This window comes from Stegodyphus dumicola, chromosome X1 (genome assembly GCF_044657685.1).
Source record: "Stegodyphus dumicola isolate Sdum_Otavi_A_Nest chromosome X1, ASM4465768v1".
Lineage (NCBI taxonomy): Eukaryota > Metazoa > Arthropoda > Arachnida > Araneae > Eresidae > Stegodyphus > Stegodyphus dumicola.
Window position 1 is genome coordinate 213,492,717 of NC_140780.1, and position 27,869 is coordinate 213,520,585.

At 35.8% G+C, this 27,869-nt stretch overlaps 1 protein-coding gene across 1 annotated transcript in view; it reads left to right on the forward strand.

The window, feature by feature from the left end:
• Positions 1-27,869, forward strand: part of LOC118200694 (WD repeat-containing protein 17-like) — a 326,195-nt gene that overhangs the window by 73,004 nt on the left and 225,322 nt on the right. The window contains exons 4-5 of the mRNA XM_085808418.1: positions 13,062-13,322; positions 27,401-27,639. Coding sequence (XP_085664544.1) covers positions 13,062-13,322; positions 27,401-27,639 — 500 coding nt within the window. The remainder of the gene's footprint in view (positions 1-13,061; positions 13,323-27,400; positions 27,640-27,869) is intronic.

Sequence of the window (27,869 nt, forward strand, 5' to 3'; positions counted from 1 at the left end):
CCGGGCTCATATTGCTCTATTTTCAATTAGAATAATTTTTTACGTCGATTTGCTGTCTTTGCCACTACCCACATTTTCTTATGTTGCTTTTATTTGAAAAAAAAAAAAACCTACAGCAGTGGTTCTCAACCTTTTTCACTAGCGTGTACCATCTAAACAAAAATTGAAAATTTTTAGTAGCACCACAACATTTTACAAGAATTATTTTTCAGTTTTTCAATAGAAATATTTTTAAAAATGTGTATTTTGCCATTTGCACAATCTGTTGGCTATTTGTATTAAATATGCACACATAAAAAATACAACGGCAAGTATTTTGTCTTCTTACTTTGTGTTTCTTACTTTTCTATGCAATTTGAGAATATCGTCGTTTTGCCTTTGAAGAACTCGTAATATATTGTGCATTTAAATTGTGAAAAAACATTGAAACAAACCTAGGTTTTCAAAATGGAAAAATGGCTAGGATTGACTAAACGTAAAAGAGATGATTCACAGGTAATGGATCCATGACAATCTACTAGCACTAACAATATTGAAAAGGAAAGAAAAATTGTTTACAGAAAATATAATGAAAGTTAGTTATTATTTGGGTTTACTTGTAATGGAGATGAAATGGACTCTCTACATCAATGTGTTATTTGCGGTGAACTCGTAGAGTCATTAGGTTATTTCAAAGCAGAAGAGGCGAAAAATAAGCGATGCCTTCGCCGAGACTCGAACCACGGATCTCTCGAATATGCGTCGAGCTTGCTGACCGCTATACTACGAAGGTATGCTAAGAAGGTGAGAGAAATACCTTATAAACTATTACCCAATCAATGTATGAAACCATCGTTTCTTAAAAGACATCTTGAATCTAATGTCAGTTTAAAGGATAAATCTGAAGAATATTTTAAGAGGAAATTATGAATTCAAAATAGTAAATAAGTAATGACAAGTTTTGTTACTTCAAGTTAAAAAGTTTAGAAAGCTAGTTACCTAGTATGCCTCAGAATTGCTAAGATTGGAAATACTCACACTATTGGAGAAAACCTTTATATTACCAGCAGAGAAAACCTTTATATTACAAGCAGCTAAAGATACCGTTTTAACACACTCAAAGAAAAAGCGGCTAATGAGCTTAATGATATTTCCAAAGTAATTGATAGTTTTATGTCTGAGAATGATATTCCTTGGAATAAGTGCATTGCCGTATTCAGTGACGGAGCTCGGGCTTTGAGAGGCAAACATTCCGGTTTTATTTCTCGAATAAACAAAGTCGCACTTGAAACTAAATTTACTCCCTGCTCCATTTAACGTGAAGCTTTAGTATCTAACACAATTCCCGAACACCTAAAAATCGTTTTGAATCAAGCTTCTAAAAATTGTTAATTTTATTAAAAGCCGAGCTTTAAATTCAAGAATATTTACAATTTCATGTTAAGAGATGGGTAGTAAATATGAAACACTTTTGCTATATTCCGAAGTAATGTGGTTATCTAGAGGCAAAGTTTTAAATAGTCTTTTTGAACTTCGATCATAAATTCAAATTTTCCTCTGTAAATGAAAATTTGAATTGAAAAATTGTTTATTTAGTGAATTATGGTTTGAGCGTTTAGCATATTTAGCTGATATATTTGGAAAGTTAAATGAATTATTTAATTCATTATTATTATTTTATTCATAAATTAACACTTTGTCCATGTAATCATTATAAGATTACATGGACAAAGTGTTAATTTGTTTACCATTAGAGATAAAATAAATGCAATGATTAAAAAAATCTCGAGCTAATAATCAAAGAATTAGATAATAATATTTTAAGCTTTTTAAAACTTTTAGAAAGTTTTCTAACCGAAACAAATTTTTAAATAAAAGAAGAATCAGCATCCGACACTAAAAATCGTTGTTTTTCATTGATAGATAATTTGAACATGTATTTTCCCGAGGATTATGAAAAAGAAATTTGGATTAGAAAAACATTTGTTCAAATGCACCTAAAATTGTATCGCGTAAAGAAAAGAACAATTGATAGATATTTCCTGTGCTCAAACTCTAACTGAAGATTTCAAAAATAACGCATTTCTTAACCTTTGGCTGAACCGAAAAAAAAAATTTTAAGGCATTTCAAATAAAGCTATTAAATTTTCATTGCATTTTTGCACAATTTGTTTGTGTGAACAAGGATAATCTTCCATGTTATATTTGAAAAATAAATACAGAATAAAATTTAAAATGGATCCTAATTGACGATTAAAGCTAAGTGAAATAAGATCAGACATAACGAAACTTATCAATCTTAAGCAGGCCCAAATTCCACACTAAATTTTAGAATTAAAGTGTTATAACTTAAATTTTGGTAAATAAAACGATCACCAATTCTTAATCTAATATTTTTATGTGTGCATATTTAATACAAATAACCAGCAAGTTGTGCAAATGGCAAAATATACCTTCTTTTAATATTTCTATTGAGAAACTCAAAAATAATCCTTGTAAAATGTTGTGGTGGTACTAAAGTTTTTCAATTTTTGTTTCGATGGTACGTGCTAGTGAAAAGGTTGAGAACCACTGCTGTATTATACATATAAAAGGAATATAAGAAATTCTGGGTAGTGGATAGATACCCATTGTTTCATTTCCGATCCCTGCTATGTTTTTCTTGAAAACAGATTTCGAATATCTGGAGATATGCTACTAGCACTAGTGATTTTCGGAACAAAGGTTCGTTAATCCAGATTTCACTGGGGACATGTTGCTTTTCATAAGTGAGAAATGTTGTTCACATTGATACGTGTTACCGAACATAAAAATCCCATACGATGCAATTTTTCGGCTTCCGATAACTATTTATAAAATTCGAGGATAACCGCCCTACAGATTTCTTTTTTCTTCAGAGCCGAACTGAATTTATGCTAATTCCATCGTTTATATGTGTGAGGAATTTTTCCTCTCTCTTGCCCTATGCCTTCGTAATGTAATTGGAAAGCATACCCAGCTAACAATTGAAAGGTTTGGAGCTCAAAACACGACAAGGGCATTGCTTATTTTTCATACTTTGTCATCTACAATAACCTTAATGACTGCAATTGGCGAGAACTTTCTCACTATCGGTTGAGAAAATATCTTTGTTTAAGAAACCGTTTCAAGAATCCTGTTTAGCAACCAGGGTTACGTTTCAATATTCGGTAAAACTCCAATTTTAATAATATATATTATAATTATACAATTTTAGTTACTTTCTCAGGGTGAATCGATAGTCGCTGAGAAAGGGGTCAAGGGCGATATACGGGCGGCAGCGACTTTGACATGCCTGCTCTACACAATCTTCTCTGCTTTCATGTTTGACGTTATACCAATTAGATTGAGTTTCAGTGAGTTATGCAGGCAGACTTTGTTTATTTTTTTATTTAGTCTTCTTTCTTGTTTTACCTTCAATAACTCAGATAGCATTTTTTAAGAAGAAAAAATAGAATAGTTTAAACTTGTTTTTAGTTTATCCACCCTCTAATGGAAAGGGGAATGAAATACAAAATTAATAATGAAAACATAGAAAAATGCAAAGAAAATGAATTTAATTAAAAGGACTGGGCACATACTCGCTTGTTGCTTTTCTTCTCTATACTGTTTTTCTTGTAATGAAGTCATTTACCAAGGTTGTGTCTAGTTCTTTCCGAGATATTTATTACAAAGTTTAATTGTTATTTCACATATCTTATTTAAAATACCTTATTTTCTTTATCCTTCCAATATACCTTCGTGGTATAACGATAACACACTAGGCGTGTATTCGGGTTCGAGTCCTGACGAGGACACTGCACCTTTTTCACGTCTCCTGCTTCAAAAAAACCTAATGGTGCTACAGTGGCGCCCGAACGAAAAGGTGGTGGACGATAATTTGTCCCGACCAGGAGGTTTTTCGTTCTTTTCCTCGTGCGTGAAGTTTGGATCTGTGCAGCTCCGCTTTCTGGAATAATTACAGCGGAAGTAATCAACTTGGAAGCTAAATGTTATTGCATTGGATAGCCTAAGTCATCCTGCATACGCAGATACCAGTTCGAAGTTTCTACATGCTTCTGGTTGATTAATTATGAGGAAATTAAATTATTAAATACGAGAGTTCCATTGTTATCGTATACGGCAGTTTTAGAACGACCATCGAGCAGCCGCCACCGCCCGCCGCGACAAGTGTCTTACATCGTTGGAAAGCCCTTGTTCTAAGGATTACAGATATATAAAATTCAAGACGGACCGACAATTAGAGCCAGAGATATGAATCTTTAAAAATATTCATTTTAGACCACGAGGCTGTGCATGACCTTTGACCCTTTGACCTTTCGCCAACGCCAACGGTCGTGAAGATTGCAGCTACCCCCCCCCCCGCGGAGTGAGATTCACATCCCAATAAGGGAAAGGAATACGCCGGACTGGACCATTGTTTAATTAGTCATCGCAAATGATCTAATTACGCTAATTGGATAGAGACAACGGCATCATTCCAGTCATTAGGAGTGCTACCAAAGTTTCTAAAATTGGTGAAAATCAGGTGATTAGTGCAAAAGATATCACTTTCTCCCATTTTATTTGGACTTTGACGAGCGAAAGGAAACATCCGTCCAGATGCCATTTAATTAAGACGAGCGATTACGCCGGTTCTACAGTGAAGTGTCGTTCCTGTGCCGAGTCTACGGAATTGTGCTGGTTCTTCCCTCTTAACAGGACTCTGGTTTTTGATATGCGTAAGTCTACGCCCATTATTACACTATTTAATTAGTGCTCACGCTGTTTCATCTGTGAAGTGTTGTGTTGGTGCCGTGATTATGGATTAGTGCTTCAGTGACAGTAACAGCTATCGTTGGATTACTTTTTAAACACACATGAAAAACAGAGAAAATTAACGCCCAAGTTAAGCACTTTTTAATTAAATACTGCCAACAGGGAAATAATTAAGTATCTTAATACAGTTCTACAGTTCATATATGTAAATCATACTTATAGTATTATTCTTAACAAACTCACAGTATGTATGCATGATTTTTAGTGTACTGATGAATAATTATTAATTTCTGGTTTTCACGCCGATAATTCATACTTTAGATTTCCAGTGTACCTAAAGGTTTTTAACAGTGTGGGTACCACTCACAACTACATCTGGTCTAATTTATTTTCATGTGTTATCTACATGTGTTCATAAAGATGTAATTATTCAAATAGTGGTTTCCTAACTAGTGCAAGTATTCAAATAGTGATATCCTATTTAGTGCATTAATTGTGAGCCTAATTGTGCCGATAAGTTATTCTTGGTACCTGTTTTATTATTAAGCACTATTTTTATTATCTGTTTGATTGCTATTACTACCAATGCTTTGTGCCTGTTAACTTAATAATGTTTCAAATAAGTTTCATATTTGCTACTCTCATCGCTCTGTAAGCTGGTATCCCCACCTATATTGAGTACAAACCATCTTACCTTTCCTTACGCGCTTCTCTGCTCATCAACAATGCACCACCACCAGCGCACCACAAATAGTGCAATCACTACAATGACATCTGATAAATCGGCAGATACGTCGGTGTACCATAGTAAATTTGAAGCGTCAGCCCTGATCAATTCAGAAGACATCAGCTACAAAGATAAATTCGACACGCTGTACGCGAGTGCTGCTGAAATTGCAGTTAGTTACAGCAGTAAAAAACATCTATTAACCAAGGACCTACGGAACAGCTACTAGGCACCCTCGACGCTTTCAAAGAATTAGCCATTAGAGGCCCTACGCACAGCCCACAGCCACCAACAGCGAGCACAGCCACCAACACGGATCCTGGATTCCTCAGTGTGTCCACGACAACAACATCTCCAACAGTCTCAAGATCCTATGCACAGGTGTCTAAACCACCACCGAAACACACTCTCTTGCTTTACCCTAAAGAAGACACAAAACTCACAAGGAAGGAACTTAAAGATCGACTCAGTGCTGAATTTCCTCTTCCCACACTAGGGGTTAAGATCACCACGCTAAGACCAATTCAAAAAGAAGGCCTGGCCGTAGACTGTGCTACTCCCGAAGATCTTGAGAAACTTACCAAAAACTACAGGGTACCCAAGGGAAGCAACTAGTTACGACTAAACTACCTTCTACTAGACTTCCCAAAGTTGCCATCCACGACATACACCCAGCAGTTTCCCAGGCAGACATCGAAAAAGCACTAGGATCTGAATTTCACCTCAAGAAGAATTTAGCTAAAGTCCTCTACAGATTAAAAGACAAAAGAAATTGAGTCAAGTGGGTCCTGGAATGCACACCACCAGCATATCATCAACACATTCAGTCCCCAAGAATGTACCTCGGTTGGCGAGCACATCGAATTGCAGAATTTTATAACGCTCGAAGATGTTACCGCTGCTAGGAATTCGGGCACACACAAAAGAACTGTAAAAACAAGATCTATTGCGCGTTCTGTTCTGGCAGCCACAGCATTAAAGACTGCAACGCCCGCCAACCCACCTGCATCAGCTGTGCAGACTGGAACTATAGGAGCCACAATAAGACACTCTGCTCACATCCAGCCTACGACGTCACATGCCCTACATACGGAAGGTACATTGCACGAATCAAGCGTAGCACACAGTACGAATAATGGTACCCCTGACATCCCAAACAATATGGCAAGCAACACTACGCAGTCAAACGACTCTGTAAAATGTATACAAATCAACCTTCAAAGAGCACGAGCCGCAACTTCACAGCTTATCCAGCACGCAATTACGAATGATGCCAACGTACTTCTACTTCAAGAACCCTACACCAGAGAAGGGGAAGTTGCAGGTCTTCCAATTGGCTGGACACTTTTTCAACAGAAATCCGTTCTCCAAAATCAAGCCCCAAGAGCAGCCATTGCATGTTGCAATCCCTCCTGGTCCCCCATAGTTATTAAACAAGAACGCGACATAGTTGCCATACTACTAGCCCTTCAAAACTTTCATCTCCTCCTCATCTCTGTTTACTCACCACCTTCTGAAGATATTATGAATCTCACCACCAATGTCCTTGATGTCATGCAACGATATCCCTCAACTCCGATTCTTGTAGGTGGTGACTTTAATGCCCATAACAGCATATGGGGCTACGCGGATACTAGCGCAAAGGGCCAAGAATTGGAAGACTTTGTGGCTTGTCATGACCTCCACCTCCTCAACACTCCAGACGCTCCACCCACTTACGATAATTCCTACTATACTGGCTGGCCAGACCTTACTCTGTGCACGCACAACGTCGCACGTACAATTCAAGATTGGACAGTAAATGAAGAAGAGAGTAACTCAGACCACAAGTATATACATTTCTCCATCAGCTGCGACACCACCATTTGTGTTATTACCAGGTTTAAGCTCCCAGGCAATAAGATCCGGCACCTCACATCCTCTTTCTTCACCATCTTACATAACGAAGAAAGAAAACTTCACAGCATTAACAGTTCAGCCGACATGGAATTATTCACCAATCAACTCCTGGAGACACTGAAAGACATATGCCACAACATTCTGCCCACCCGTTCCGCGACGAAACTACAAGGAGTCTCTTGGTGGACCAAGGAGCTTCGCACACAGCGACAAAAATGCAGAGCCCTTAGACGTCGCATCCGCACTGCAAACAACAGCATCAGACAACAAATTATGCTGGCATACAGGAATGAGAGAGCCCTTTACAAAAATAATATTCTAACAGCCAAAATGACTAGTTGGAGGAACTATTGTACAGCTAATAATAACCCATATGGCATCCTCCACAAACTTACCACCGGCAAAGTCTTTCGCCCTACACATATCCATATCCATACTCAAGCACTGGCCGATAATACCAACATAGTGGAACACACTGCCAGCACAATCCTGAGCACTATATTCCCTGATGACAACCCAGATGAGGACACGCCCTCACAGCGTATCATCCGTGAAAATGCAAGCACTCCCACCACCTCGTATGATATTCCCTTCAGTAGCAGTGAGATTAGACACGTATTCAAACTCCTCCCGCGCAAATAGGCACCAGGCCCAGACGGCCTCGGCTATGCTATCATCAAGGTGGCCTACAATGCATGTCCATCATTCTTCAGCAACTTCTTCAATAGACTTCTTCATCTACAAATTTTTCCACAGGCCTTCAAACAAGGACAAGTAGTTCTCTTCTTAAAGAAAAATAAAAGCGCACAAGATTTGCGCTCTTATCGACCCATCTGCCTTTTATCCGCAATGGGTAAGATTTATGAAAAACTACTTGTCCAACGGCTGTCCTATCACCTGCACGTGACCAATTTCCTCAGCTCAAGACAGTTCGGATTCCGACCACGTCTCTCCACCACACATGCTCTCTGTACTATCCGGGACACTATACAACGCAACAGAGCTACGGGATATCATACGGCCTTCATCTCCATCGACCTGCAGAGCGCGTTCGACACCCTCTTGTGGCCTGCTATAAAACAAGCCCTCAGAATAGCACGCTGCCCAGCAAATATCTTTAACACCTTTAATAGCTATTTGGAGAACCGAAGCTTTTTAATTTCCAACGACAACGGCACAACCACCAAAAGCTAGGAGCGAGAATGCCCCCAGGGCTCCTGCGCCGGACCGGTTCTCTGGAACCTAACTGTCAATTCTGGGCTGGAAGCTGACTGGCCACAGCATACTACAGTTGTTGCTTACGCAGACGACGTCGCTCTGCTGGTCAAGGGACGCACACGGAAGGAATTAGAAAGAAATGGGACTGCAACATGTACCATATTCGAAAATATGTGCACTGCATTAAAACTCAAAATTTCCACTGAGAAATCCATGGCCCTTGTCATCCCTAGGGTAGGTACAAATCCATCACGCCGCCCTTGTATCAAATTGCACAATCAAAACATCAAGATAGTCTCAACTCTTAAACATCTAGGCCTTCTCTGAGATCAAGGACTCACGTGGCTCCCGCACATTCAAGACATCAGAAAGAAAACTATCACCATTGCAAGGAAGGCACGCACCTTTCAAGGGCAAAATTGGAGGCAGAACCATCATATACAGAAGATCCTATATCACACTGTGGCAGAGAAGATCGCCACGTACGCTGCCGCTGCCTGGGCCCACCCAATGGGCGCTCGTAAAATCAAATTACTGACTACCGTCCAACGCCCTTTCGCCTCAACCTCACGAAAGCCTTTCGCACAACTGTAACAAGTGCGGTGACTGTCCTTGCGGGGTTGCTGCCTCTCCACATCAAAGTAGAAATGGAAGCGGCATATACAACTCTAGTATACTTAAGAAAAGACGTCACATTCTACAATAGTACCTACAGCCCAGTCCAGTTTGAAACACCTGGACACCCTCTCCACACACACCCGGCAATTAAAGGCAAAGGAATTTCTGTCATCATCCCACGCACCCCTACCAACACTGGAATGCAAGTACCTTCACAAGGTACCCACAATTTTACAGATGGTTCTAAACAGGAGGAAGGTGTAGGCAGTGCCTACATCCACTACCAGGATGGCCTGATAGAAGAAGAATGGAAAGGTCGTTTGCAAAATCACAACAGCATCTTCCAAGCGGAGGTCCTGGCCATCACAGCAGCACGGCAGCACATGGTCCATAATGATCTAACTCATGCCACACTTCATACAGGCAGCTACTCAACACTTCAAGCCCTCCTGAACCATCAGCACAGATCCCCACTAGTCATCACCCTTCAGCACCTCTTGCAGCAAAATTCCCATATGTACACGACGCTGATATGGATAAAAGCACATGCCAGCAACGAAGGCAATGAGTCAGCAGACCGTTTAGCCAATCAGGCAGTAACTGACTCAAATGCACAGCAGATCCACCTTCAAGCCCCACCTTCCTACCTAAAGGGACAGCTCCGGAGTAAAGGGCTCCAACAATGGCAGGAGGAGTGGAACCATAGCACAACTAGCCGCCGCACCTACGATTTCTTCCCAAAAGTCAGCACGGATCGACACATCGCAATCGCTCCGCTTACACGATATATCACGGGACACGGCCCATTCCCCAGCTACTTCCAAAGGCACAACATTTCATCAACAGATATATGCGTCTGTGGAGCCCCAGGCAACCCAGACCACTATCTTTTCACCTGCCAGCTGACAAAAGACCATCACCTCCCATGTCCAACCATGAACACAGATGCGTACCACCGCTTTATCATCACTCACAAGCCAGCCATATCACTCAAATCGGGGCAATGGGCCAAGATATCTGCTCACCGCAATAGACCAAGACCCATCCAGCAACTCTTTAAGCACGATCATCTTTTCGTCCCCCCTACCGACTATCCAACCTTTTCAAAAGCTTTTCACTCAGGGGCCACCCCCACAAGTTTTTAAACAAAAGCTCCCCACCACCAAGCCTTCAACTTTATGTGCACACGTCAATCTTCTTTAGAACTTACCTTACCGGTGTGGTAGCAGAGTACCAACTGTGTCAACTCAAAGTGCCTTCGAATGCCTACATCACCTTCCAACATATTGCAATGCATGGTACACCGCACGTATACATCATGCACCAACTCCGACTATGCCTAAGCACTACATAAGTGCACACATCAGTGAACGTCAGTACCTACACCGTGACTTAGATAATTCTCTTAAACTTGTTCACAGTCATAGTAACTGTGCAACCATTGTGACTGTGTACTGAAATTACTGTGCCTAACATAGTGTCTGCGCTGTAGCGACTGTACGAACCTATAGCAGTTGCATTAAAACTTAGTGATTGTGCCAAACTCCAAAAAAATTTAGTGCTATTAGTACCACAATGTACACTAAACTTTAGTGTAGCCTGAACTCTTGCAAATTTGAACTATAGTGCAGACTGTACTTTCAGCGAACTCTAACACTAACTCCTGGCGCCATAACTCTACATCCAGTACTCATTGCTTCATCTCTGTGTTTAAGTACTCACAGCACATTTACAACCACAAGGATACCAGCAATACACATATGACTCCCTTTACCCCACTCTGTATTTTAGTTTTTTTTTTTTAAGTATTTATTACTCTTGTATTACTCTTGTTTTTACTCTTGTATCTTACATATGTGTCACTCTTCATATTTATCTTAATATCAATGCATCCTTATGTTCGTATCTGTTAGTATTTGTTTGTTTTTGCCTGTACATGTATCTATTCTTGTATTTGTTTTGTATATTTTTATGTAGCTGTGTTATTCCAACAGCCATGCACACCCACAAAGTTATTGTCACGCAACCATTGTCAAACAATAATCCTCATCTCCTGTTTGGCCATGTATTGATCTTTAGATATGTATTATAAACTCCCGAGGCAGCCTCACGGGGCCCCAGGGAGTTGTTATTCCTAGATAGGGGAGGACGTGGGACACACGCCTGTTTACCTATGTTAAACACCAGGCGTCCCCGTCCTCCGTCACCTGTCACCTGTCCCCACCAGGATTCGGCAATTGGGTCCCCTAATCCCAAGTCGCCCTTTAAAAGGAGTACTGTATAAGATATTTTCTCCCTCCTTCTAGCGTGCCTTCGTGGTGTAAAGGTAGCACACTCGACGCGTATTCCAGAGGTCCAGGTTCGAGTCCCGGGGAGGGCATTTCACCTTTTTCACGTCTCCTTCAAAAAAATCCTAATGACTCTACAACCAAAGCAGTAATTCAAAATAAATTGAATGAAAATTTCTACCAATATATTTTCATCAGTTTCAACATACTGTTCCTCTATGCCCTGGAATTTGCATTTATTTTTAAAAGCCATATTAGAGTGGAAAATGAAATATTTTGAAACAGCATTACACAGATGTTACTTAAATCATGAATTTAATTTTGGGTAAAAGAATATAAACTTACGCAAAGTCTGAATGTTTCCATTTCATTTTGTATATTTATAAAACTAAGTTAACCCTTCTATTTTATTTGATTTCGTAATCACAATCAATTCCAGGCATCACTATAAATATCACCACATTGTTCTTTTAAACTCACATACTGCTAATCTAAAGAAAGAAAAAGCTTTCACAAAACGTTCGGAAAAAATTTACAGCAGACTGAAATTCATGTAATGACATCAAGGTTAACATATTGCAAAATGGAACCAATATTCCATTCAAATTTGCAGCCCCAAATGTTCTGAGTATAACACTTGTGTTTGTAAATGACATAAAAATGACTCGCAAATCCCGCTACTTTAGCAAACCAAAGAAAAAAAAAAAAAAAAAAAAAAAAAAAAAGCTTTTTTATAATTTGATAAATGTTTCTCTTTTTTGAAATGTATTAATTTTTTCATCTGCATTGAATACTGTTAAAATTCTTTTTGCTGTCTGAGCTCATACCCAACTAATTTTACTAAACGATTTTTATTGTTTCAAGAGAGCTTTAATATAAATGAACACCTTTTTTACTAAAAAGAATACATTGGGCTGTAAATGCTTAGTAATATCTGATAGGAATCGAACATCAGATCTTTCATACAGTAATTGGATGTCTGAGCCTCTAGATCGCAGAACGTTTCGCTTCTTTCTTCATTTGGTAGCCCATTCGTCCTTGCCGCGTAATATATTCAAGTCCATTGTTTGGGTGCACTCTTATTTATTACTTCGCTAATGGGAGAACAATGTCTTGCTCTCAGACTGATGAAGACCAGCTCCCCAATCTCTAATGGGCAGGTAGGATCTCGAATCAATAGCATAGCTTTTTCAAAGTATTACATTAATATAAATATTTTAATTACTGACAATAACAGACCTTGCAAGTCTGAAGTTAAAAGTTATTGTTACGCACATAAAAATTTTTATATGGAGTTTATAACAATTACCATAAAAGTCCTTATTGAAATTGCCTGTTTTTCTAAATTTAAAACCTTTTATGGAAATATATGCAAAAATTAAACATTCTTTAAGAAAAGGAAAACCTATTTAGTTGATTTTTTTACAACTGAAGGCTTAATGTAAAATCAGAATTTCAGGGTGGTGAAGGAAGGTTTCAGGGTGGAATTAACTATGTGGCTATTTGAGTATACAGTTAAAAATAATCATGTTCTTCACATTTCTTACTTCTTCCAGGAAAAATGCCTCAAAAACACGTACGGATTTCGGGATCGGATTCGAGCTCATTAAGTGATGGAAATTCTATTTCTTGGCTTTTATGGGATCCGTTCTCCCAAAACTATTTACTAATATGTACTGCAAGTGGTCGACTGCAACTTGTTGACGCATCGACTGAAATAGCTACTATAGTCACAACATACAGCCTTCCCAGTAAAGCAGTTTCTATCAAATGCGTTGCTTGGCTTACAGAGGCACCCGGAGCTTTTGTAACTGGTGGTAAGTGCACATAAAAGTATTAGAAGAATATTCATAATTATCCACTGATTTGTATTTTGCATAGTAGAGCATGCATTTAATACATTAATTTTATTATTTAAGCACAGTTAATAAGATTAAGTATAATTCTGGTTGCAAGGAAATGATTTTATTTGACGTATATGAGACGCTAATGAAGTAAAAGGGAGTTCTATAAAATCAAGTTGTGCACAGAACCAGTGCAGCCAGAAATTTTTGAGCTAGAGTAGCAAGAGAAAAATCAAAAAGCAGCATGTGTCATCAAAGATCACGTGATTTTTTTGTTCATAGTATGACCTCTGACGTCATCATTGTAGGCTCCGTGAGTTGCAGACAGTACTTCGATCTTTGGTTGTTTTATTAGGTATATTACTTTTGATGAAAATCTTAAAGCCAGATTGCTAATTTTCCATTTTCTGAATTTGCTTTTCTTTTTTATTAATTCCCAGTTAATTTTACGCTATTATTGAGTTAATTTTTTATATATGTTGTTACGGTAGTTTGTCACCTTTGGATTGTTAACATTGTTGTAATAATTCTTTAGATTTGGCAGTTTATTTTTTCTCAGTAAGATAGTATTTTATTTTTACAGTGAGGTAGTTATTTCAGTTACAAACAGGCATTAATGTCTTAGCTTCTAAAATTTTGTCTGTGTTTTACTCAGAATGTACACTGCTCAAAAAAAAATATGGGACAGTGCTATATCTCCCGTTCTACTGGGCCGATTGACAAAATTCAAATTGCGTTCTTCATGTCTCGAAAGCGCGACTTAAGATATATATTAGATTTATATATAGCGCTATTCTAACATAGGTATTTTGACACAAAATCGGACTTTTTCTGAAATAACATACCAATTTTTTTACATATTTCGATTCTACAACTCAAATTACGCCTAAATATGAAATTTTATAAAATTTGGAGCGAAATTTACGGAGAAATTCACAAATTTATGTTGGCACTTTTTTTTCAGTTTGCGCCAAGAATAGTTCACTTGGCGAACTTCTTAATATACGGCAACCTAGTTTCCTTTCCCGTAAGAGGAAAAAAAAGTCACCATCGTTCCTTTTTTCCAAATAATATTCTTTATATTATATTTTTAATTATAACTTATTATTTTAAGTAATTTTTTCTTTTTCGAATTTCATTTTAATTGTTTAAGTTGCACTTTTTTTTTTTTTTTTTTTTTTTTTTTTTTTTTTTTTCCCGAACAACCGTTTTAAAAATTTCTATTTACCTATTCGAACTGCGTAATTAAAGGTGCAGTGTTTATTTTATTTTATTTTTTTTTCAAATAGTTTTCTTTATATATATTTTTTGTCGTAGTTATTATTTTAGGTAATTTTTAAATTTTTATACCTTTATTTCAATTGTTTGTATTGCATTGTCTCTTCAGATAATTGTTTTAAAATTTTCTATTTATTCCTTCTAACTGAGCATTTTAAATATATTTATTAATATAAATTTTCCAGAATTTGATTTTATTTATTTGAATTGCGTTTCTTTCGGAAGAATACTTTGTAACCCAGACTACGATGCGTTTGAAAACTGCATATATTAAAAGAGAAAATACAGTAAAGCACAGTTAACACGCCTTTCAATGTTCCGTTCAGAACAAGTATATATAAATAAGAGAGATATATAACCGACATTTTAACTTAGGATGACTTGCATACACTGCTTTAAGCAGTTTTATCATTGTGCTCATTGCTTTACACAATTTTATCCTACATTTGGTTTCTTAAAATGTTATTCATATTTTAGTCAAATATTTTATTTTTGAAATCGCAAGAATCAAATATCATAAGATTAAAAGGTTTTAAATTTAAAAAAAAATACTAATACTAAATTTTACGCAAAAATTTATTTTTTCTTCTCATTTTCTTCAGGCATTCTACTTTATTCTTGCTCTTTTTCTTTAGGCATTCTGCAAGTATATTAAAAAGCATCCAACTTTTCGAATATGTCTTGATATTTCTGACAATCATTTTAAATAAAGTTATCGCCTTCCATTTCATAAAGGTCCACAAACGGCCGAGCGGTAAAGTCACTGAACACTGGTAGTTCACTCCGGGGTTCGAATCCCGGTAAACGGGCTGGTTGCATGGGCGTTTTTGTGGATTTTCTCATGTGTACCGTGTGTGACAGCATTTTGAAGGTATGAGATGAAAGGAAAGACTGGTTTCATCAAGAGGTTTTGGTTTATTTAATTATGACAAAGCACACTAGGGCTGTCTGCCAAAAGGGAGGGATGCCTTCGTGGAGGATTTTCTAAGGGAAACTGGCTCGCATACACGTTACACATGGGGAAAACCTCGAAAACGCCCATGCAGCCAGCCTGTTCGCGGTATTCGAACCTCGGACCACATTTTTCATTTCTGCCAAATTGTTTAGATTATCACCATAAACAGTGCTTTTGAGATAACCCCATAGCCAAAAGTCACAGAGGTTGAGGTCTGGGGGGAAGAGAGGAAGTGTTGGCCTATAAGACGTTCATTCGTGAAATGTTGCCTAAGTAACTGTGCGACACACGTGAGGTGGTGCCCAGCCCTGCATAAAAATCTTAGTATCTAAAATGCCACGTTACTGCAGTTCATGTATCACGAAACATTTTAACATTGACTCTAAGTGAGCTGCAATCACAGTGGTCCAGCTGTCGACTGCTTTTCAGAGAAAAATGGTTCAGTTATAAAACTAGCTCTCATTCAACACTAAACGGTGTGGAATGACTGCTATGCAATCGAATGTAGTAGGAGAATGCAATGGAACAAGATAGATAACATAAGGGATTTCTTTGACCCAAATCGATTAAAAGCGTTTTGAATCAATATCTTCATGTTTTAGTGCTGAATTCAGGCTTCAAAAATTACAAATTAGCGATCTGTAAGAAAACGATTTCCAGATTGTACGCACTGGTGCGAGTGATTTGCGATCTCACATTTTCTAATCGCTAATTCGTGGTTTTCACGGACTAATTTCTCACTTACACGGATGGCGCACTCGACTTTTATCGAATTTAACGCTTTTAAATGGTAATTTGCCTACTTCATAGTTTCTTAAGGGTATACAACATATTAAACCCGTGTAACAAAAGGTTAAGTTAGATTCCGACCCATATTTCGTTTAACAATATTGCATACAGCGCCATTTTCCCCCTGGTGGTGAGGTTTCGAACTTCCTTTTTTTCGCGGAAAATAAATTCCTATTACCTCCTTTACACGATTACGAAGTTTGATAACACTTGATCCAGTAGTTTTCCTTTTATGACCGTTTCAATGTGGAACTTTAATTATAACCACTCTGTATATTATTAAATTTTCATTTGAAGCTATGCGTTATATGTATACCATGCGTAAATTTTTCGCTTTTATGGAAAAATAAAGAATTGAAGCAAATATACTTAGGATAATGGACCAAAACTGAAAAAATGTCCCCTCCCTCCGAAAATAAAATATTGAAACTTCGACCTTGAATTTATTGGCTTATCGAAATATTTAATTTGACTTATCTTCTAAGTCCTAGTTCCGACAAAAATTCCGAATTACTTAAGCTGAAGTAAAAGATTTAGTATATATTCACTGTATGTTAATAAAGTAATCAGAGTGTAATAAAAATAGATTATAGAATTTACGCTGATGCAACTTTTTGTCTGACTGCACAACATGTAATGGAAGAGAAGGCTTGTAGAGATCTGTTTTTGACATGCCTCTGAAAGTAGATCTCATACTCCTTTGTCTCTTCAATGTCAAAAAACTTTCCTTTGAGAGGCAACTTTAGTTTTTGGGAAAGAAAAAAAATCACAAGAAGACAAATTTGAAGAGCATGCAGGACGATTGAGTACACATAATTATTTTCGGAACGCAAGCGGTTCTCCGACTGGTTATTGAATAATGAAAAGATGCATTGTCATGCAATACAAAACATTTGGAATTCGTTTTCTGACTGAAAACGTAAGATTAAAAGTCATATGCTTAATTCACAGCCATTTATTTTTAAGTCAACTACTACGGCTTGGTAGTTTACTAACGAGTTAACAAAACTTAAATTCTGCTTTTTGTGTCTAAGAATACAACAATATTTTAAATATTTACAAATAAAATATTAAATTGGAGATTTAATTGGAGCCTCACCAGTTGACTAGCATTTGAAGATTGTTAAATACCAATTGTTTGTTGCAAAATCTAACCCAGGCTGCATGGTTGGTTTTTGTAGTTTTCTAGGTTCTCTTTACAAAGGTTCTCTATGAAAGCATCTTAACCAAATAGCTCCCATATTCTTTCTATGTTCAAATAACCAACTAACCTAGTTAAGCGCGATTTTCAAGTGAAGTTACTAGCAAAACCCCAATACTCATTAAAAATCATGTAGCTTGCCAATCGGGAGTAACATGAAAGATACGGCGCCAATAATTGAATTGCTATTACGGTACGCTGTTTCTAAACTTAGATGGTCATTCCTTAATTAAGTAGCCCACCAGCAGGCGAGCGGTAAAGACACTGAACACTGGTAGTTCGGTCCGAGGTTCGAATCCCGCGAACGGACTGGCCACATGGGTGTTTTCGTGGTTTTCCCCATGTGTAACGTGTATACGAGCCAGTTTCCCTTAGAACGTCCTCCACGAAGGCATCCCTCCCTTTAGGCAGATAGCCCTCGTGTGCTTTGCCATAATTAAATAATCCAATCCAATCCTTAATTAAATATAATTGATTTGTAACTTCTACTAGAACTGACGGTAAGAATTGAAGTGCAAATAAATAATATCGTGTGCAATCTTCATTAACATAAAATTAAAAATATTTGAACAGAAAAGTATTTGCATTCAGACAAAGTTTTTTGAAATATTTGCAATTACTTTATAAGAAGGATTCATTAATAACCGTAATAATTATTTATTATATTACTGATGATTAGGATTCAGTTCTTGACGATTTCATTGCAAATTAGAATTTTAAGGATATAATGAAAATACGCTACGCAAAAAAATACATTTTTCATTTAATAAACATCGTATCCTCGTTATTAATTGAATCCAGAATGTTGGGTGTCCTTTATATAATTATTCTTACTTGTCCACAGAATCTGCTGACTTATCCAGCCATTAAGTAGCTGCAGATCATTTCTGCATAACCATTGAACTTCTATTAATTGAGTATCTAGAGGATTGCATGTTTATATCATAATTTGACTTTTACAAAAATGATTATTCTAAATCTTATGTTTCTATAAAAATATACTGTGCTTTAAAAATATAGATGTTAGTATCAGCCGCTCTTTTAGCCACTTCAAAAGCAACAGTTTGTTTAGAAATAAATTATGCAGTTAATGTCATAAAATTCAAATAAACATCAAACGAAAATTCTCAGTTTTAGACAATTTGATTTAAACGAAGTAAGGTAGCAGACGATAAAACGCCGAAGGTAAAAATTTACTCTTACAAAAATTTACTCTTATTATTTTTTTTTTTTTTAAGATAGAGAGAAATTTAAAAAAATAGTTAAAAATTTGAATAATATCATCTATAATTTAAAAAAATAGCTTTTCATATATTATTAATAAATATTTATTACGCATCATTGAGGGGAAAATGTTATATAATTAATTCTCCGTAAAATTTGACTTGAAATTTAAGGTTAAAAATAGCTGTGGCAATTCACTGTAACAAAAATCCATAGACCACATTTGGCATTATTATCGCTCAAAAAAAAGATGCCAAATTTCAAAATGCGAAAATATGTAAATTCGTGTATATCTTAGAAAATTCTGAATAAAAAAGTCTAATTTTTTGCAGATATGCTTAAAAATACACCTACTTTAAGATGATGATAAAAATTTTATAGGTTATAATTCAAAATGTTTTTCGAAAAATTTATAAAAATTATTTAAAAATAGAAATTTAAAAAATAAAACACAAAAATGGGTAAATTTTATTTGGAATGAACCTAAATTTCGAAATGTGAGAGAAAAAATCAAAAAAGTTTAATAAAAAAAGAGATATTAATAAATATTTGCCAAATTCAATTAACATTGAGGAGCTAAAATTTTGAGAGCTTATATTTTAAAAACTACTCGTACGATTTTTGCAAAACTTGGTATTCTGGTATAATTTGAGTCGTAGAATCTAAATATGGAAAAAAATTGGTATGTTATTTCAGAAAAAGTCCGATTTTGTGTTAAAATACCTATGTTAGATTAGTGCTATATATATATATATAATATATATCTTAAGTCGCGCATTCGAGACATAAAAAACGTAGTTTGAATTTTGTCAATCGGCCCAGTAGAACGGGAGATATAGCACTGTCCCATTTTTTTTTTTTTTTTTTTTTTTTTTTTTGAGCAGTGTACATATTAAATATTCTAAGCATTTTTCATTTTAAAATTAATCGAGAAGTGTTTGAACTTTAATGTATAGTCAAAAAAACAAAATGACGAATATCTAAGACAATCACCCGTTTTCAAATACAGAATTTTATTTATGCTTTATGCTTCATTAAATAAATTTTATGTTTCTTCAGTTCATATTTATTTTTACAATAAGTTTTCGTCTTGTCTGTTTTCATACTTTCTAAACAAATCTCAAACCTGAGTCTTCTAAGCCCAGCCTTTTGAAAGTTACGTTGAATTTTCTTCGTTACTCATTATTCACAACTGAGTTAACACAGCAACTAAAATTTGACTTAATCCTTGGAGCCCTACTCACGGATCATTAAAATATCAAACAAAACAATTGATGAAACACTTGAAAACAGCCGTAATCAACAATGAAAATTAAGTGCGCATGTGCTCATGGTTTACAATCGCAGTACTGCCAACTGTCAACTTTGATTTAAGGCTAAATAAATTATTATTTTTTACTATAAATTAACTTTAGCAAATATATTATATTATCATGTGATGTAACATACAATGCGAGAGCAGCGCAAGAAAATAATGGAGCAGCAGGAAATTCTCAAAATTGCATAGAGATAAATTTTAGTAGCTCAGATTTATCAAAAGTAATAAATCTGCGATAAATCACATAATCTAGCCATACTTCATAGAAATATCACCAAGCCATTACAAAAGATTGACGTGCAGAGGGATGTTGCTTTGTAATAGTTATTAATATATAAGGGCTGACTAAAAATTTTTGAAACTATCCCTGTTTCTTCTCTCCCGATATGAGACTTGGCAACCCTATACTGGGTTTTATGAATATCGATATGCTTGCACCTACAGCTGGACGTGATGGCCTATCGTATTTGTCATAACGAATGAAAGTACCTATTACGTTTTCTCGGGGCAAATAAGGAAGTAGTCTGTATGACTACAGGGAAGAGATACGATTGAATTTTATATTAAACTTGAGTAGGTCAGTGATCAGACACTCGAAATATTACAGTATGCATATAATGATGAAACATTTAGTCATGCAGACATTTCAGTTGCAGTGCACTAGAATGTAGAGACTTCCTGACCTGAGCTTTGAAAACCCCTTAACATTGAGTGATGTCTAAAACTCTAGAGGCGATCCACGAGGGCGCAAACCCCCAGTTATCAATCCCGGGCTACAGTGAATCAGGTCAGGTTTATGCAGAAGACAAGGGCAACCAGGCACCAACTCGTTACCGAAAAAAACTAAGACAACGTCAGATCCCCCTTAGGGCTGACCAATGGAGGAGAACCCTCAAGGACAACCTTGATAATATCTACCATGTAGTCATCACACAGTCCGAGACAGACTTGACAGTACCATTACGATCTCTGCCAGGTCTGAACGGATCATCGAATTACCAATGGCTCTAGTCGCTGTAAAGACTTATTATGTACCCCAGGACCTGAGTCTGTCTAAGTGCAGATCTTAGCCAAAACGCCGGAGTTGCCCCCAGTCGACTCCCCCATTCAATTCAAGGTGATAACTCATGACAGTGTTCAACAGTTCACGTTCTGGCAGATTATATTCACAATTAACTATGTCAGCATTCCACAATGAACAGTAACTATTACACAAACGTAATAGCATTGGCATGAAACATAAAAGTATAAACTGCATAAAACTTTGTGACTATTACATTGACGTAAAATTATTTGCGTTAAGGCATGAGAAAGAAGTTGCTCAAGAAACAGTGGTTTCACACTAGGACAATGTCCGGCTGTATGTTGCTGCACTGCTTTGGCAGTACCATCCGAAAATGATCTATCAACCCTAAAATACTTTGAATATATCAGACTTGGTGACATGTAATTTCTGTTGTTCTCGACATTGGAAAGACCATTCGAAGGAAGAGGCTCAATTTAGATGAAGAAATGAAATATGAGATGCCTGCAGCGCTAAGGGGATGTCAAAAAGCAGACTATTTCGTTTTTAAGTCGCTTATGAAATGTTGTGAAAGGTGTAATGCAGGGCGAAGGAAGCAAATCTGAAAAAGAAAAAGATATGGGACCACATAAATTCATCTGATTCTGAATAAAAGAAACTTTTCAAAACGTTTCAATCAGCCTACTTATATAATACGAATTCTTTTGCGAATGTTAAGTTAGTACACAACAGCAACAACATGTTTATGCACTTTTTTTTCAATTGATATTTTTTTTACAATGCATATTTTATTTACTATGTAAAAAAGGCTCATTTTTTGAAAGAAACAAGTAACTACGTTCTCAATAAAAGTATAAAATTGTAAAGTCATTAGGATATTTTGGAAGCAGGGCATGTGAAATATCAGCAATGCCCTTGCCGGGACTCAAACCACGGCCCTCTCGGATACGCTCCAAGCGTGCTGACCACTACACTACGAAGGCATGCTAAGAAGGAGGGAGAAATAACTTATGTACTTCCCCTTTTACAGGGCGACTGGGGTTTAAGGGGACCCAATCGGCAAATCTTGGCGATGAAGAATCATTATTCGCCACCTTCTAGTTCGGGCGCCACTGTAGAGACAATAGGTTATTTCGAAGCAGGAGAAGTGAAAAATGAGCCCACGCTGGGACTCAAACCACGAACCTCTCGAATACGTGTCAAGCGCGCTGACCACTACACCACGAAGGCATGCTAAGGAGGCGTGAGAAATAGCTTATAAAGTAACCTTCACATAGAATTAGGATAAATACAGAGTTCAAAGCCCACGACTGCTTGCAGTCGGAAGACCTTTTGTTACACAAGATTTAGAAAGTTTCATATACAGAGGATTAGAGCATGGTTGAACAAGTATATTTCATATATAGCACATCAAACTAGCAAGTAAAAAATCTGTTGTTCGATTTCCAAGAAAGCACAATGGATTTTTTTACGTTTTTCCTTCCGGTAAAAAATAAAATCTACAAATTGATTAACAAAGACAGTAATCTGATACATAAGAAAAAAGAATAAACTATAACTTAGGAAAGCATACAAATCATTATTTGTTGAAATAAAATGGAAGAGGTTTAAAAAATTATTTCTTTATCTAAAGAAGCAACAGCAAGTGAAACTTATAATGCTAATAAAATGTGAAATTCAACTGCATTCTTAGTTTTAACACTAGATTTACGGGGCCCATAATTTTGACGAATTTGAAACTTCATGAGCAAAATTACAAAGACCATTATTTTTGTAGTATTCCAATTTGTGCTGACAATTATCGATGTAATGAGACGAATACATACCCAAATTTATTTTTCCTTCAGCCCTTTAATTTCTTTAAATTTTAATTTCTTTTCTTTAATTCTTAAGAGTTCTGTATGATGTGTACATGTCTTACGGATACCCGTCAAAATGACTGGTAAGCTAGTTTCATAGTTAATCGTAATAAATCGGATTTTTTTTTTTTTTTTTTTTTTTTTTTTTTTTGTGTGTGTGTGTGTGTGTGTGTGTGTGAAATTATTTTTCCAGCTGAAAAATGTAAAGGTAGTTAGAAAGTAGCCTCTAAATAAAAATCTTAATTCAATGGAAATATCTTTCGATAACTTCGAACCTAATTTCAATGTACCACGGTTTACCACAGGAAGGGATATGTCAATCATACGTGTCTAAATCCCAGACATAAAGCATTAGGCTCAAAAGTAACGACCTGCAGTCTCTGACGGCTCCTGCTTTAAATCATGAGCTTACGTTTATTGAGATGTAATGATTTATAGCAGCCAAAGGAAATAAAGTAGATACGTGAAGATGTCTAACAATAACATTGCTTTAATAGCAGATGAACAGCACATAGTATCACATACCTCGCTAAGGATCTCAATAATTAGTTAGGAAAATTCACAGTAAAAGTAGGAAAGTTGTGCCATCTGTCGACGATTAGTGAAATTAAAATCTATCCGCGTCATGAATGCTATATTAGTAGCTATTGGTATAGCATAATAAGTAGTATGCTATATTAATATCACCACCAATGAAATAGAGAAGGTACGAGGTATTTTCTCCCTCCTTTCTACATGCCTTCGTGGTGTAACGGTGGCACACTCGGGACGTATCGAGAGGTCCAGGTTTGAGCTCCGGCGAAGGCATTGCCCATTTTAACTTCTCTTGATTCGGAAAAATCCTACAAAGGATACCTGCAATCTGTAAAATAAATTAATGCAAAAGAAGAAAAACTATGCTTATACGAGTATTATATGCGAACTAAAGAATATGGCAATGCTTTAAATTTATTTCTACAAAAGCCTTACAGAATTTAAACAATGAATTTTAAAAATTAATAATATCTCTCCACAATTTTTCATTAATGCAATCTTAAAACAGCTATGAAAAGTATATGTTATTAATGGAATACAATGGTTAATTAAGTAATATAGTCATCAGAGTTATAATCCAGCACTTTGACTTTAATGGATCTAAAAATATCTATCGGACTTTGAATTTGCTGCTTTAATTGTGTTTGCTAGTTTCAAATGATGCAGATTTCAAGTATGTCTTAATGGATAGAACAGTTATAGAATTTGATTTAAAACTATATATCATGGTTTGAAGTAAATGAGGCAAGAAATAAAATGCCGACATTTAAAGAAAGCCCTATGACTACCTGGGCCAATCGTTACTATTTTATCAGTTAGACCTCATGTAATCCAGTGTAAGGTTGAGATAATGGACTACTCTGCTCGAATAAAAGTGCATGAAAGTCTTACGATTTCCACGAGATATAGAAAACGGCAGGATTTTACTCACACATTGCTGCAGATGTGCGGCAAAAGTTTGTGGTTAAGGAATTGATTCGTCTGAGTAAATGTCAGCAGAGACTACATTCATACGCCAAACTCCAATTCAGTTCAGGAGTTAAACAGCTTGGAGAATTATATAAGCATATTTACTATAGTTCTTCATCTTTGATTTCTTATCAGGCTAGATCATTGGTCGGTAAACCGTGGCTCGCAAGCCAAATGTGGCTCTTTGGCTCCTTGAGTGTGGCTCTTCCACATGCGGGTGCGCGCACGTAAAACAAGAAAATTTTGAAATTGCAATACTAAGGCCGTCAGATGCATGAAAACACAAGCATGAAACACAAGCATGAAAACATATCCGCCAATACTATGCCTAGAAAATATTTTTGGACCGATTTCTGCGTTTTGATTGTAGTGATTATACACCAAATTGGGCTGTCGTAGTAATTGTCATATGCCGAATTTTAACTAATGAAGTGCTTTGAATTAATATACCATTCAATGGCAATTTTAAATTGAATGAGAAATCAAATAATATATAAAGGAAGTTTAGTTTCAAAGTATCAGGATTTTTAGCATCTTAGAACTTTCAAAGTTTTTCACAGTGTCTGAAATAAAACTTTTCCTAGCATCTGAATTTAGGCAACATAAAATACATTGCATATAATATTGAAAAAAATCTAAATTGGAAATGTCTAAAAAAACTAAAAACCCAGATATTTTGACACAAAATTTCTTTTTACGTTATTTGATGTATCAAGTTAAAATTGCCATTGTACTGATCCTAGTAAGATTTTTACTGATGATAATATATAAAGCACTTATTTCAATACAATGGCCCATTTGTTAGTCACGAGATGCTTACTTACCATTGGATCATTCATGAAGAAGCGCTTTTGCCCAGAAAATGCCAGAAGACATTTGAAAAGTTATGGAATTGGGATTAAGATTATCAACTCCATTATAGCTAAGGCTTTTAATCATCGCCAGTTTAAAGAATTTTTAGCTGAAATGGAGAGTGTGTGCGCAGATCTGCTCAATAACAAAGTATGTTGGTTAACAAGAGGAAATGTTTTGAAATGTTTCGTGTTCTTATTAACAGAAATTAAATCATTTCTCCTTCAAAAGGGGGTTTATTATCCAGAACTAACGAACGATCAGTGGATCCAAAAATTTTATTTCAAGGTAGACGCTACATCTCATCTAAATCAGCTTAATCAAAAACTACAATGGAAAGAAAACACAATTATTTCGATGTTAGAAGAAGTTAATTTTCATTTGAAAACAGGTTATCTCTTTTTACTCAAGATTTCGAAAGAATAAGTTTGATTAACTTTCCAACCCTGTGGAAAGATTGCTAAGGAAATAATTCAATATTGACATTTGCTATATCAAAACCACAGTTTTAAATATGAAAGAAGTTTTTCTCAGCAGGTTTCAGGAATACAGAAACAATAAAGTGACGTTAACCTTTGTTAAAAAAAAAACCTTTTCATACTATTGTAATGGAACTAATTCTTCTTCCTTTAATATTGACACTGGCAACTTTGAAATCCAATTGCTGGATTTAAAAAAACAAAGAATTATGGAGCTCGAAACTTGAACGTCTTGGCGCTGATATGCGTAGAAACGTTGGAGAAAAACAAATGTGAGCTTAGTTCACAGCAAAATGGTCTGCTTTGAAAGACCTGGAGAAGAAAGATATGTTGATTTTTAAACACACGAAACAGTAATCCTGACTCATATAATAAGCTGAAAAAAACTATCGTTTGTTGTTCTTTCCTTATTCGGGTCTACATATTCACACTAACAATCATTTTCAAGCATGAACTTATCAAGAGTAAATTGATAAGTCGTCTTATTGATGAGAACTTGGAATCATGCTTAAAATTAAAAATAACATGCAAATCTCAGTTACATAATCTTGCCAAGGAGATGCAAGGCCATTCTTCGCATTACTGTTTGTTCGTCATTATCATGATTTAAGTTTTTGGATACCTTAGAATTTTATTTTATCAATAAATATTATCACTGTTAAGTGTAATATCAAGTTTTATTCTACATACCTATATAGTTTAACTAAGATTTAAAAATTTAATTATTAATTTTAGAGAGCGTTGTGGAGTGAAAAAAGATTTAGTGTTGAGAATTGAGAAAGGTATTTTAAGATGGTTTGGACATATAGAGAGTATGTACGAAAGAAGTATTAAACGAGTATACAAAACAAGTGTGGATGAGAGAGTTGGAACAGGGTAGACCTCAGAGAGCGTACGTTGATCAGATTGAGGACATTCTTAGTAAAAGCCAGCGTAAGTGCACCCTATTTAAGTGAATAATAATATGCCTACCTATATAATTTAAGTTTAAAACACATGGCTCTCAAAAGAGATTTCAATCGTAAAATTGTTGTTAATTGGCTAAGTTTGCCGACGACTGGGTTAGATGATCCACTTTCTTTGACGACGACACACCACAGCGATATTATAGTGTTCTTGTCGAATGTAATGGCCTTTACCACAAAATCACATATGAAGTCTTTTTTTAACTACCATTCTGAATATTAAGTAAACTATTTCAAAATATGGGAATTATCAATTTAAGCAGATTGAAGTAACTTTTCCATATGATGATATTCATTATACAAGTTTTTTCATGATTCTTCTCGAGATACCTGAGTATAGCGTTAATGCGAGATAATTCTACGCAGAAGTTTCTTTAAACATTTGCTCTAACTATCATTAATAAAGGAAAAACTAACTTTATCCTTAACAATTATGATCCTATGTATAATTAATATAAAGTTATTGATTCTCATGTGAAAAAACATGACCATAATTTTGCAAACTGAAAGTTTTTTCTTTCTGGTTAGATGTTTATTGATATTAGTGTGTTCAATTACCTTCAGTGTTTTGTTTTCTAATTTAATATTTTTGTTACTATTTAAGATTCGGAGGCTGGAGTACTTAGAATTTGGATTGTATCTAAAGAAAAGCCAGAGGAAAGTTTACGCTTGAAGCAAGTTGGCTTCAAAGCAGTTTGCGTTCTTCCTTCGGAAAGCGTCACAACAACAAAAGAAGTTAAAGGCAAAGTGAAATTTTCTTCAAGGGTAATTTGCTTGTTTTTTGATGGTGGCGTTGGTGTCTACAATCTCAGAAACTCTTCATGGGACTTTCTACGAAATATGGTAAGCTCATTGGTTAGTTAAAATAATGAATAAAACATTTCCAAAATACTATTTCAGATACGAGTTTTTGTAGCACAATAGATCAGTTCGCTTTTATCGCTTCCAAAAATAACACTTTAATTAACTGTCTGTATCTATTTCATTTTCTCATAACAACTTAATATAGTATAAAACTACAAAATAAAAATGAAGAGTAAAATTTTAAAGTGCATGTTTTACACATATTCGTT